The 13,151-nt window shown below is 44.2% G+C and overlaps 1 protein-coding gene across 2 annotated transcripts in view; it reads right to left on the bottom strand.

The window, feature by feature from the left end:
• Positions 1–1,019: 1,019 nt before the first annotated feature.
• The window catches only part of SLC10A7 (solute carrier family 10 member 7), a 223,466-nt gene continuing 211,334 nt past the window's right edge, over positions 1,020–13,151 (bottom strand). For both annotated transcript variants that reach the window (XM_066232441.1, XM_066232432.1), the window contains 2 exons: positions 5,497–5,642; positions 1,020–3,185 (listed from right to left, as the gene is read on the bottom strand). In XM_066232441.1, the coding sequence (XP_066088538.1) occupies positions 3,156–3,185; positions 5,497–5,642 (176 nt within the window). In that variant the 3' untranslated portion in view covers positions 1,020–3,155. The remainder of the gene's footprint in view (positions 3,186–5,496; positions 5,643–13,151) is intronic.

Here is a 13,151-nt window from a genome sequence, read left to right as displayed (position 1 = left end):
TGAGGATAGCTAAGCCAAGGCAGCAGCAAAACAAGGACAGAAAGCATGGAATTCAAATAAAGTGACTTGCTCATAAAGAAACACTGGGTTTGGAAGCGGCATTCTAAGGTTTCATCTCTCCCATCCCTCAAAAGAATGACGAGGGTGACTAAAAGTCAGATCACCTAAAGTCTCTTTCAGTCCTCAACTTGGATGCAGAGAACACATATTTCTAACAAAAAAGCAAGGGTTGTTTCTGGATGTTAAAGTTATGGTGTGCTGAAGGTATTGAGATGGATACCTGGAAAGACAATGGAGCTTGTGTCTGTGTAGCCACAAATGATATAATAGCATTTGGGTGAATCAAGATAAATCTATAGATACTTGGAAGGCATTGTGAGTCATCTGAAATCAGGTTAAAAATAAGACACAGGTTCTCTTGTGCTTTCTGAAATGTCTCTTTGTTTAATCATAGAATTCTTTTCATCTCCCATTCATCATAATATTATCCACTTCATTACTTTACCAGTCCTTTGGAAAAAAATTTGGTATTTAGCATAAACAAACACTGAACATTAGCCAGAAGTGTATTAGTTTTAAACAGAATAGGAATTATAAAAAAAACCACAAAAATTTAAAACTTGGAAAAGAACATATGAAAAGATTAACATTATCACCCCACTATAAAATAAAATTCCTTAACAGCCATTAAAAAAAAATCCAGGTGGAAAAATGGCTAAACATAAATATAATCTAATGTATTTCTTTCATAAATACATTGAGACAAAACAAATGTATAGAACAGACAACTTGACAGTGTTTAATCATAATAAAGCATTTTAAGACATGAATTATTAAATCCCAATAAACATGAATTAAAAATAAATTTTGATTTTGTTTTTTTTGTTCTTTATGGAAAAATATGCCACAGCATTTATATAAAAAAACAAAAAGGCATAAACATATTACTAAAGCCACCAAAATTCACTGTGTAAAAAAAGATTATTTGAAAACAAAACACTTTTTTTTTAAAGCAAAAGATGTTATAGCATTTTCAGTTGAATTTTATCCCATAATCACACACCTACTCTAGGTGTTTGATAATAGAGGTAGATAAGTTGGGGGGGATCAGTATTCTAATGCTAGCTTTTATGATAACTCAGACAGACAGATAAACAGACAATTTCATTTACTCTGAAATTCAAAGAAGTGTATAGGAACAAACCATGAAAACCTTTCTGTGTCCCATACATAAGCATCCAAAGTATCAAGCAAAGTATTATAGTTTTAGACATAAGAGAAAGCCTTGACAACAGAAATTCTCGACAAATAGCCCGTTCAGCATAGTTTGGTTTTTTTTTTTGCAGGGTCTGGTACTAGCTTTAAAACTGACACTGAGGATAACTCTTCTGAAATTTGTGAAATCCAGTGATACTGAAATGAATCAGAAGAACCATAAGATGAGACCTCGTAGTAGTAAGAAATACACATTTACACTCTTGATAAACTTGGTAAAGTGAAGGGAATGACTTCTTTTTGTTGTTGACAAAACAACAACAAACCAGCAGAGCAGGATAGAGTGCGGCCTCAGTGTGACCCGGGATGTCAGTACCGCTGTCAAGTCAAGAAAGGACGTGCAGAGAGGGTGGAGGGTGTCACAGAGAAGTGTTCCCTTAATTCTGTCCCTTGCTGTGTTCTCTGCTTGGGCCTGTGAAAATCTTCCCGCCAGGGCGGAAGCAAATACCGGACGCTCGTTTGAAAGCGGAAGTCCAATGGGGCACTGATTTTACGTGATATTTTGGTTAATGAATGGTTTTTGCACTCCCTATGCCCATCTTTTTTTTTTTTTAATTTTTTATTTTTATTTTTTATTTATTTATTCATTTTAGAGAGGAGGGGGGAGATGAGAGAGAGAGAGAGAAGGGGGAGGAGCAGGAAGCATCAACTCCCATATGTGCCTTGACCAGGCAAGCCAGGGATTTGAACCGGCAACCTCAGTGTTTCCAGGTTGACGCTTTATCCACTGAGCCACCACAGGTCAGTCCCTATGCCCATCTTTTATTTTTATTTGGCTAGAGAGAATGTGTGTCTGTAACATCTGCTTGCATCTATGACCTTTATACTTCCATTTATTCCTAAGAGCAATGCGATTTTATTATGATTTTTTTAATGTTGCAAACAAATCCGCCATGGAAATTCTCATTAATAACTTGTCTCAGATGTGTTAATTCAAAATGTAACAGGCTGCTTCTGGCTAAGAGGGGTGATCTGTGCTCAGCACGTCTTCTGTGTAACAGAGCGTGTTTTTGTTCCTGACCGTGGAATGTGAGCAGGCCCCGTCATTGCTGGCCGCTGCTCGCAAATTGATCACAGCACTTGCGTGTCTCACTCTAGGCTGTGAGAGGAGTTCGCGAGTGTGTTGGAAAACGGGACAGAAATTATGGAAGAAAAAGAAAAAAACATATGAAATGCAATAAAAAAAAAAACCCTGAAAACCAAACCCTGTAGTTTCCCTCAAAACTTCACTTAATTTACTCATAATTCAAATATCAGGCCTTTCCTTTGAAGCAGCTTATAATAAATTTAAGACATATAATATCATGATCTCTTATCACAGAAGAGAGGGATTTCTGTGTGAAAACTATTTGAAGGAATGTCTGAGAAACAGATGTCAAGAGACGCAGATAGTGCTTTTCCGCGTCTATTCAGTCTATGACCCCTGCTGAGTTGATAAGAGGCATGTCACAGTTGTAGAAAAAAAATCACACAGTAAATCAAAGTATTTGTGAGTAAGACTTTGGAAATTTTCAATCTCATCAGAAGGGCATTTTTCTGATGGTTTGACCTCATTTCGAACAGTACAGTAACTATTAGAGTCATATTGCACAAAGGTGGGGCTCTTGTCACTTCCGGTGACTGTTCCCTTTGTTAGGAAAAAAAAATTCAACAACTCCGAAATACTGTACCCCCCCCCCCCCCCCGCAGTAACCAAAAAAGTGGGTTTTGGAAATAACGCTCTTGTCAAATACATTTTTAAGGCACTTCAGCAGTTATAGCATTTTCTTGTGTAAAAAAATAAAATATGCGTCGGAGCGACATTCACGAGCACGAGTCTTCGGAACTGTTTGTCCAGTCCTGTACGTATATACACCACCGCGCAGCGCACACGCCCTGCGTTATACTGTTGGCCTCGTCAGCTTGACCCCCTGCAAGAAAGGAGAACACACAAGTCAGACAGTATCCATGAGCCCGGGAGACGTCAATAACACCAGATCATTTATGCTCCTGGCAGGAAGAAGAGGCCCGCCCAGACAGCATTATATAGCCACCGAGCCAAACCTCCATTACAGATCGATCGCCTCACTGGCCAGCGGACTGCCATCCCCCCAGCCGGGCCTGGCGACTCCCAGTCCTGCTGTGCAGGAGGTGGTCTCGGTACTGTCTGCAAAACAGTCGTGGATGCTCTTAGGATGGATACTTTGGGTTTGTGTTTGTGCTCCAACGGCGTGGACAACTTTCTGGGCCTTCTGGATTATTCTACGTGAGACAGCGGCCTCCTGGTTTGGAGTGGTTTCTGTGCGAAGGGAACATGACCAGCTGTTCACTATGACTACATATTATTGATAGAGTATTAGGATTTTCAAAATTTTCTTCATTCTTTGTCAAAATTTATATGTAGAAATTCCGGTCGATAATGCACACACACATTGATAAATAAGAATGGAAGTTTTCAAAATAAATAAATAGTAAAGTAAAAGGTACTGAGCTGCTCCTCTCCTAACTCTGCGTGGGAGAGACCAGGGCGCGGAGTGTACCCAGCACCGAATGGGGCGCACCAACGTTTTGTTATGTAACTGAATGAGTGACATGTAGGATCTGTTAACCTTTCCAGGTAGGATCCTGGGACCTAGGGTACTCCTTCAAAAAGCAATGTTGTATTTTTGCTTGGAGTGTCCTCATGGTGTAGGGAAAAGATTATGTGGACCAAAGAGACCAGGGTTCAAGTCCTAAATCTGGCACCGACTGAAGTCCCCCCATAGGCCTTGGTACAATGGGGGTGGCGGAGCTCGTTACAAACCGTGTCATACATACTAATGAACAGCAGGGTCAATAATGATAATCACAACTTCTAGCTTTTGTCTAACACCTGGCACATCCTCTGCCACACCTCCAAAGAGTAGATGTTATCGGTAGTCTTAGTGTGGCAGAAACTGAGGGACAGAGAAGTGATGTGCCTAAGGTCACCAGTGAGAGGGAGGCAGAGCCAGCCTCTGGCTTAGGGGTTCACTCTGGACCAGGGGAAGGTTGGGACGTGCTTTGCACACAGCACTCAAGAGCTGGTAGTGTGGCTCTTCTGTTTTCAGGACCCTGAGGACAGAGCGCAGGGCATTCTGTCACTGGCTGTCTCTCCTTCATACTCATCTCCTGACAACAGTCACCACAGTTTCCAGAGGAACGAAGTCCTGAGAAGCCCAAGGCCTGGGAGGGAACCAGCTCTGTGAGCGTGTCCATGGTATACACAGCTTTGAAACTTTCTGTGACTCAACCAGCTGATTTTATTTTGGCTGAAAATTTAGGAAATTGAATCTACAAATATCAAAGAAGTAACAAGACTCTGAGCTAAGTGTGGTGAACTTGATATTGTGTGGGTTCTTTTGCTACTAGAATTTTACTTTTTGATGTCCAAACACAGTTTTGCTGTGCAAAGACATTATTGTGTGTCTAGAGGATTAAAAATAAAGTAGGCATCCTGTTAAAGCCAGGTGCTAGCATATGTAGACCAGCAGGTGAAGTCAGGACACACAGATGAGGTCAAGGTGGGCACCAACGGTGTGCTCCCGAGTGGAGGGGGTACATGTTTTGAGTATTTACCGAACCTTTACCTCATTGCAATATGCCTTTCAATATGAGCAAATGAAAAAGGGCTTCACATGCTGTATTTTAAGTACAGCTATATTTTTATAACAATACAAAATATGTAGCCCTCAACCTAACTGTTCAAACTAAAATGGATCAATGCATCATCATTATTTGATTTAGTTAAGAAAACATGTACTTTGAGAAATGAGAATATGCTAAGTATGTTAAAGTGTATGAACAGGTAAGATTCAGAAATAGCATTTCTTTTTTGTTTTTTGTTTTATTAAGTGAGAAGACAGGGAGGCACAGAGACAGACTCCCACATGTGCGCCAACCAGGATTCACCAGGCAACTCCCATCTGGGGCCATCAAGCTATTTTTAGCACCTGAGGCGGAGGCTCCAAGGAGCCATCCTCATCACTCAGGGCTGATACGCTCAAACCAATCAAGCCATGGCTGCGAAAGGGGAAGAGAGAGAGAGAGAGAGAGAGAGAGAGAGAGAAGCAGATGGACGCTTCTCCTGTGTGCCCTGACCAGGAATCGAACCCGGGACATCCACACGCCAGGCCAAAGCTCTACCACTGAGCCTACCAGCCAGGGCCAGAAATAGCATTTCAATGTGATTTGGATTCAAATAAGATCTTTCCAGAGTCTCACCTTCTGCCTTGAGACCATCCAAGACTTTATAGTTGGCACCAACACACTCCCCAGGAGGATCTGGACTGGGTGGTAGATGAGCAGAGGGACGGATATTAAGGAGAGGTGCTCGTGGCCCGCAAACACAATCTTCAGCATGGGAATCCCTGGTGAACAAAGAGGACAGGAAGTCTAGAGGCAAAACCAGTCTGTTATCAAATTAAAGACATTCTCCGTTAAAACTGGAACTTTGGAATAGGTCATTGTCGTCCTCCCCTGTCTGCATTCACAGGACTGAAAAGGGAAGGTCTCAAATGAATCACCAACCTGCTCGTGCTCTTTTCACTATATCAAGCTCCAAGCTCTGCTTAGAAGCAGTTAAAGCTGAAAAGGTGGTATTTGAGGGCACCAGTAACTCTTGCTGCAAGTTAGCAGCTGTCTAACTAGGGGAGGACAGAAGGGGTGGAATAGAGTTGCTTCAGGAAGGCTAAAAAATATGAGAGGCAGAAAGTTCCAAATGGATTTTTTTTTCTTGCTTTGTCATGAAACGGTCTGTTAGTCTTTAGGGAGGCCTGCCTGTCCGCAGTTCAAAGCCCCAGAGTTCACTTTTGAGAGTTGGAAGGATATGGTCAGATAATGTATGGTATATACTGCTATATGGAGGAGGTGCTTCAGCCAAGTGAATATGAATAAAGACTTTGCAATGTTCTCATTGGGTCAAGGATCTCAAAGCATTTTATGCAATGTTGCATATGGCAGGTGAACCCTAAGATTAGTGCCGAGTGTTTAAGCCCCATGTTGAAATTTTAATGGAACTCAGGGAAATGAATACTACTTCATGAGTCTAGCACTCTGTCACACCAAAGGAAAGGTGTGACATTTTGTAAGCCGCTGACCAGAGTGTGTGCCTATTAAGCTTCTATAATGCAATTCAGACACTGGCAGTTTAACTATTACTACCAATTGTCTTAATATGGCCCCATTGTCAGAACTATTGTGTATAGATGTCAGTTATTTCAACTGAATAGCTAGAACAGCCTAGCTTTCCTCTTGATTCTCTGAGAACTGCCTCTGACAGGGGCCCAAGCTCCTAAACATGCACAATGATGCTGCATAAATAACTTTCTATTATAACCCAGTGAGGGAAAGCTCTGCTTCTTCAATTATTTCTACCCTCTAATAAATTTCAACCCTTTATGAAAAAATGTATTTCATGGTTGCTTTCTCTTTCATAGCCTCGCATATCCTTGCCGTAAACAAAAAACACTTAACTCTTCCCCAACAACGTCTCTCTCAGAGCTTTAGAAGTACACAATTTAGGTTCTGCAGTTTCTGTCTTCTGACCGATATAGAAATCAAAAGAGCTTTCTTTAAAAAAATAAAATAAAATAATGCGCTTAATCTATTTATAGTTGAAAAGCAGCATTGCAGACCTGGAAAGTTTTGATGATGAGGAAACAAGACATGAACATACCGCTCCTGTTTCAGGGAAGATGACTTGGTCTAGAAAAGATGAGGCTAAGGAGTTGGGGGTCGGGGAGGGGGAGAAATAGGGGCTACAGGGAGTAAGTGATAGAAACATGGGGATATTGGTCCCTCAAAAATAATCAGAGCAGGGGTTTCTGCCCCAAAACTCAAGGGCCATGGGTGTTCAGCTGATACACCTGAGGGATCCTTTCCTGGCTGAGACTTGTGTCATTCAGTTGAAATGGGCGCAGAATGGGAACCAGGGGGACTGTCACGGGCTGCTGCTACCGTAAGTAAACAAGAGATTGACTGCAAGGTGTACAAGCTGTCTTACTGCACGCGACACCCGGAAGGCACCTGCATGTGCGAGTCACGTACTGAAGGCAGCAATAGTGGCAGTCATGGTCAGCGCACAGTGAGCGCTTGCTAGAGGTCCCAAGCTGTCTGTCACACATGAACTGAACTCAGCCTCCCAACGACCCTGGGAGGTGGATGAAAACGACCGTCTGCACCATTTCACTCGTGAGGAAATGGGAACGTTTCCCAAGTGGTGAAGTCAGAACTGCAGTGTGGGCGACTTGGATGTCCGGTTCTCTGCATCAGGTTAGATGTCCGAGGTCTTCACTTCCAGATGCCACGGGGACTGCAGCTCCAGGAAGCGGGGTGGGGAGTGGGGGTGGGGTCTGCTGTGCAAAAAGCCCTCCAGGCCAGAAGTCTTAGAACTTGTTCTTCTGGGGGGGAGGGGAGTGTCCTGTGGCTCCATGTGGACCAGAAGCTAAGTAAGCGTGAGGACTACCATGGCAGCCAGGGGGCAGGGACTGAATGGTGAGCCAAGTCTGTACCCTCACGAAGCTCCCAGTGTTCAAGTGACCTTCCCTCTTCTTTGGACCCTAATACTAACGGGTAGAAAGTCTCTACTGGCTGTGCTGGGTCTTCAGCCCTGGCCCCTCCCTCCTCCTGGCCAGTCAGCCCCCTGCGCGGTTCCGCCCAGAGGGGACACCAGAGGAAGGCCAGAGAAGGACAGGGCTTGGGTTCCTGCCAGCAACAGCACCTCCACGGGGCAGCTGAGTCAGCTCCAGGGACAGGTCACTGTGCCCTCCTTGGAGGTCAGAGTCCCCATCCTCTCCTCCAGGCTTCTCGGTTCGGAGAACCCCAACTTCTTCCTTCTGTTCCCCCCACTCGGACTACTTCCCAGTTATTACTCCTTTGTTTCCTCGCTGTCCTGGGTTCCCCTCGCAGTGTTCCGACACCGTCTGGTCTCCTTTCTACTGAAGAGCAGCTCCTGTTTTCCTGCCAGATCCTGCTGGCACAGGGAGGTGGCACATGAGAGGTCCTTATGTGGCCTTGAATCCCAGCCATGCTTGAGGGAGAGGAGGGACCCACGAGGACTGTGGCTGCTGCAGATACCTGCTGAATCTCAGCGTTTTATGTGCCTTCTTGTTAATCACTCATCCAATTTCCTACCACCAACACTCCAAGTGACTAGTGGTAAAAATATGACTAAAAATAATAAATCGGAGGGAAAAAAACACTAACTTTTCAGAGACTGGGACCCACTTCCCTTTGACATGTGTTCTCCCTTGTCACATGGTGGATTCATGAGTCAATCACTTGGCTGGGGAGGGGACTCCAGTGATTCAAGTTATGTTGTTTGTTTTTGGAACCTTTGTTTTCCCTTCATCTTAAAGTCTGCCTCATGTTTTAATCATTCAATTAGCTATTCTTCTTTTCAAATATTAGAGTTTCTTTTCAATTTCTGATTTATCTCAAACTTTGCTTTCCGTCAACTTCCCTCCACTTCTGCTCTGCACCACGCACAATGCGAGGGCAGCAACTCTTGGAAAGCTGTGAGTTTTACCTTTCTGTTCTAGGGCATCTCTGACATGTGTCTGGCACGATGAGGATGACAATCGGAGAGGTCAGGAAGCTGCAAGGGCCACTGCGCTCACCATACTGTGATTTCTGACACCTGGCCACGAATTTGGCAAAATCTGTTCCTCAAGTCAATGAGAGAAAGCCCGCTGTACCTCTTATTTCAGAAACCTACGCAATGCACCGCTTTCCAGCCCCTTCACTCACCCGTGTAACAATGCACCTGGTCGTTCGTTTGTTCACTCAGCCAGCATGCATGTAACTGATGACCCACTCTGTGAAAGGCTGGGCGTGCCGGAAGCAGGGTGTGACATCACCCTGCGTTGAACTAACGCACTGGGCGCCCGGGACCACTCGCCTCCCTCCCACCGCCTTTTTTCAGGGCACACTCTCAGCTGCACTTTCCACATTACTTCCAAACAGGCTGGTCCTGTCCAAGCTATGTCCTACTCTGCGAGCAGAGCGACCACTGTTGAGTACAAATCGGTCTATGTCAAATCACACAGGAGTTTACCACGCAGGACAAGGACCTTCAGGACCTGGCCCCCAACCCTCCTTTGTCCCAACACTCCTCCCCTCTCCTACCTCTGTGCTCCAGCTGTGAGGAGTCCATGGGCCCACCGCACTCCGCCTCGCCCATGGGCCACACCTGCACACTGTGTCACCTGGAGGCCTTTGCACATGACTTCCTTTTGTCTAGAATGTCTGTCACCTGCTTCTTGACTGGCTCAATCTTTTAGCCCTTAGATAGTAAGTTGCCTCTTCTGGGATGTCATCCTCAGAGTCCCCATACTGGCCTTTGGATCCTTCTAGTCGACACTCACCTAACCTGGGGCACATTCAGCCTAGTGTCCCAGCCCTCGGTACTGCTGTCTAATGCTTGGGTGTCTTCCTCACTGAGTCACCAAGGGTCCGAGACTCTTTCTTCTTCACTGCTGAGCACTCAGTAGGAGCTCAAAGGGAGTGTGCTGAATGAATGAACGGGTCTGTCTTTTCCCAGAGCCCATCATAAAGTTACTGTGCTGACGACGACTGCATTTTTATCACAGTCGTTAATTAGAAAAGAAAAACGCAATGGTTTTTTTTTAAAACCAAACAAACTTACTAGAAAGAGTTTTCTTTTAAAAGTAAAATTTAAATATGGGACTCTTTTCATCTTTCTATCACCGCCGTGATATAAATGAAGGCGATTAATTTTAATGCTCCCAGGTACCGAGTTGGTGTCACCGCGGCTGACAGGATCCAACCAGACTTCACGAGATGGCATTTGACTTTATGAAAGTAAACACCAGGCATGCATTTACAATTTTACAGGGACTTTAAGCTGTCATGCTGAAAAATGTTTATAAAACATTAATCAAAAACATGCCTCTTTAATACAATGCATTGTCTGAAAGATGTAAGAAGGGGCATATTGTACATGGATTCTTTTTCTGACTAAAGTAATTTCCACCACAAGCACTGCCCCCTCTGCTCTGCAAGTGCCCGTGTGCAGAGAGAGGAAGAGCGCTCCCCGCACCCACCGCGCTGCCTGAGCCGAGCACTTGGGAATCACTAACGTACAGCGTGCCATGTTTCCGTGTCACACATGACACGTTCGTCTGAAATTATCCAACCGAGTTTGACACGGCAGCATCCTTCCATGAGCAGAGCTTTCAACTGACATCTGCCCGGTAGGAACTTCAAGTCGCGCTTTTCTTCTTCTAACAAGCGAGTAAGGGGTTTCTTTTATCCTTTTCTTTTATTCTGTTTTTGTTCCCAGGATGGAAAGGATAAAACAATACGGTACCAGAACAGCTTTTTTTTTTTTTTAAATTCTCCCGTATTTTAAATATGTTTATTTTATGTTCTCAGAATTAGAATATTCCCTTTGTATCAGTGTTTGAGTTTCGAGTTCCTACTTTCTAGTTGAATGAACTGTTTTTCTTTTAATTTCTTTTTTTTCCTCAAGAAACAGACATTTTTCTTCCTAGATTAAATGTGAATTCCCATTGCAGGCTGATTTATTGTTCACAATATAAAAACTATTGACTTTATGTCATTGTGCAGAGTTTATTTTATTTGTAGGTGCACAATGTTCTATCTGTCTATCTCTTCATTCATTCATTCAAAAATACTTTTTGGGCCTCTGCTGTGTGTGAGTTAGTGTTCTAGTGCTGAGGACACAAGAAGAACACAGAGTCACTGCCTTCTCGCACCCCTGACCACCTTAACTTTCCCCACCTAAGGGATGAGTGGAAGGGTCTGTCACTGGCTTGCCCAGTTTCTACAACTCAGATTTTGGGGACCATCTTTGATGAACCCCATTTGTCTCTCCACCCCTGTGTGAAACCACCAGACTCCAAAGATTCTTTTCTCCTCCTTCCATCCTATGTCTCCCTCAGTTTTCACGACCTCCTTCCTCACCCAGTTCCTCATAAAACCAAGCCAAGGTTCCTTACAGCCTCCTGACATAACCCCGTTTTCAGACCCTTCCTTTCATCAATCCTTCAAACCATGGTCAGATTAATCTCCTCAACACCCACCTTAATTAAGGCCAATATCCTGCTCAAGAATTACAGTGACTTTCCAATGTCCATTCATCAAGTCCTCTACCCACTCAACTTCAGTGAGAAACTACTGCCACTGCGTAAGTGCTACTGCCCACTAAGGGCTTTGCCTGCATTGTCTCATTTAATCCATCAAAGCCCCATGGTGGCGATTCTCCCCTTTGAAGATGAGGGACCGGGACCGAGGCTTAGAGTAGTGAAGTGACTTGCCTGCCAGCACACATCCGGCAGGTGGTAGAGGCAGTCTATTTACTTTTAATCACTAAGCTGTGTTAACTCCATCAGATCAAGCTTTCAATTGCCAGTTGCTGTCACTGTCTTTGGAAAAGGCTGAGCTCCAGTCTGGGATCTTGCTCTTTCTAAGTGCCTATATCCTGGGGCCTCATTTGGGCTTGGCTTGGTATTTTCCTCCAACATGAAGGTGGCCCCCCTTTGGATTTCTTCTTCTTTTGGAAGAATGCAGGCATTCCTAGCCGTAGCATATCATGTCGGATTGGCTTATGTGGCCATTATTTTCTTTTGTATAGGGTTTGTTTTACCCTGGGAACATAGGCAAAGCATTATATATATTTTTCTTTTAATCTCTGGCAGTGTTCAAGCACTCAATACATAAATAATTATTTTTATATATTTATTTATTTATTTATTTATTTAATCAAGTGAGGGGCAGGGAGGTGGAGAGACAGACTCCCGCATGCGCCCTGACCCAGATCCACCCGGCAAACCCCCGTCTGGGACTGATGTTCTGCCCATCTGGGGCCACTGCTCCGTTGCTTGGTAACTGAACTATTTTAGCGCCTGAGGCAAGGCTACGGAGCCATCCTCAGCACCCGGGGCCAAGTTGCTCATTTGAGCCATGGCTGTGAAAGAGGAGGGGGGAGGGATGGAGAAGCAGATGGTCATTTCTCCTGTGTGTCCTAACCAGGAATTAAACCTGGGACTTCCACATACTGGGCCAATGCTCTACTGCTGAGTCAACTGACTAGGGCCATAAGTGGTTGATTATTTAAGAGTAGATCCTAAAGTAATGTTTCCTATTGAAAATGACAGGACATGGAACAAATATTAGATGCTTTAATAGAGTGTACAGAGGATTGTACACACACCTCTCCGGGAGGGGACTGCACTTTAAAGGATAAACATGTATCTGATATTGCAGGTTGGAGAGAAATGGGGCTGACTGGGGAACACAGAACCGGAAATGAGCATGGAACTGCGGAGTAGGAGAGGAAATACACTGAAAAACACCCTTTGTTTCTTCTGTAGGCTAATGTGACACTTTCTTACTCAGCTGAGAGATAGAGTACTCCAATCACCTGGACCATTTCCTGTCTCAAAGATTCACTCGCCTGAATTCACATGACTTGTTTTCCACTGACATGCCTTCTCAGACCCTTCACTGAGTCCTGGAGAGAGCTGCTGGCAACTCTGGAATCCAGTTGCTTCTCTCTTTAGTTGTCATGGTGATTTCCCACTTTTGTTTAGTTTGTTTTCAGTGAGAAACATCCATAACTTTGCTACCAAATGTCCTGCACATCGTTATTTGAATTCTCTCTCTTCCTCATTAGTGAACTCTTAGAAAAAGCCCATGCTTGCCTTTAAAGTCATTGGGATAGATGCCCCCCCCCCCCAACCAAAATGTAATCCAGGATGGCAGTCAGTGTTTGAGAAATGGTGAGAAACAGGGCCACACTTTTCTGGCCTCACTAAATGCTAATCTTTGTGTCCCTTTCTCCAACACACACACACACACACACACACACACACACACACACACACATTTTCTCT

Source organism: Saccopteryx bilineata, chromosome 1 (assembly GCF_036850765.1).
Source record: "Saccopteryx bilineata isolate mSacBil1 chromosome 1, mSacBil1_pri_phased_curated, whole genome shotgun sequence".
In the NCBI taxonomy this organism is placed as follows: Eukaryota; Metazoa; Chordata; class Mammalia; order Chiroptera; family Emballonuridae; genus Saccopteryx; species Saccopteryx bilineata.
Note: the sequence above shows the minus strand (reverse complement) of the source record. Positions and strands in the feature narration are given on the sequence as shown.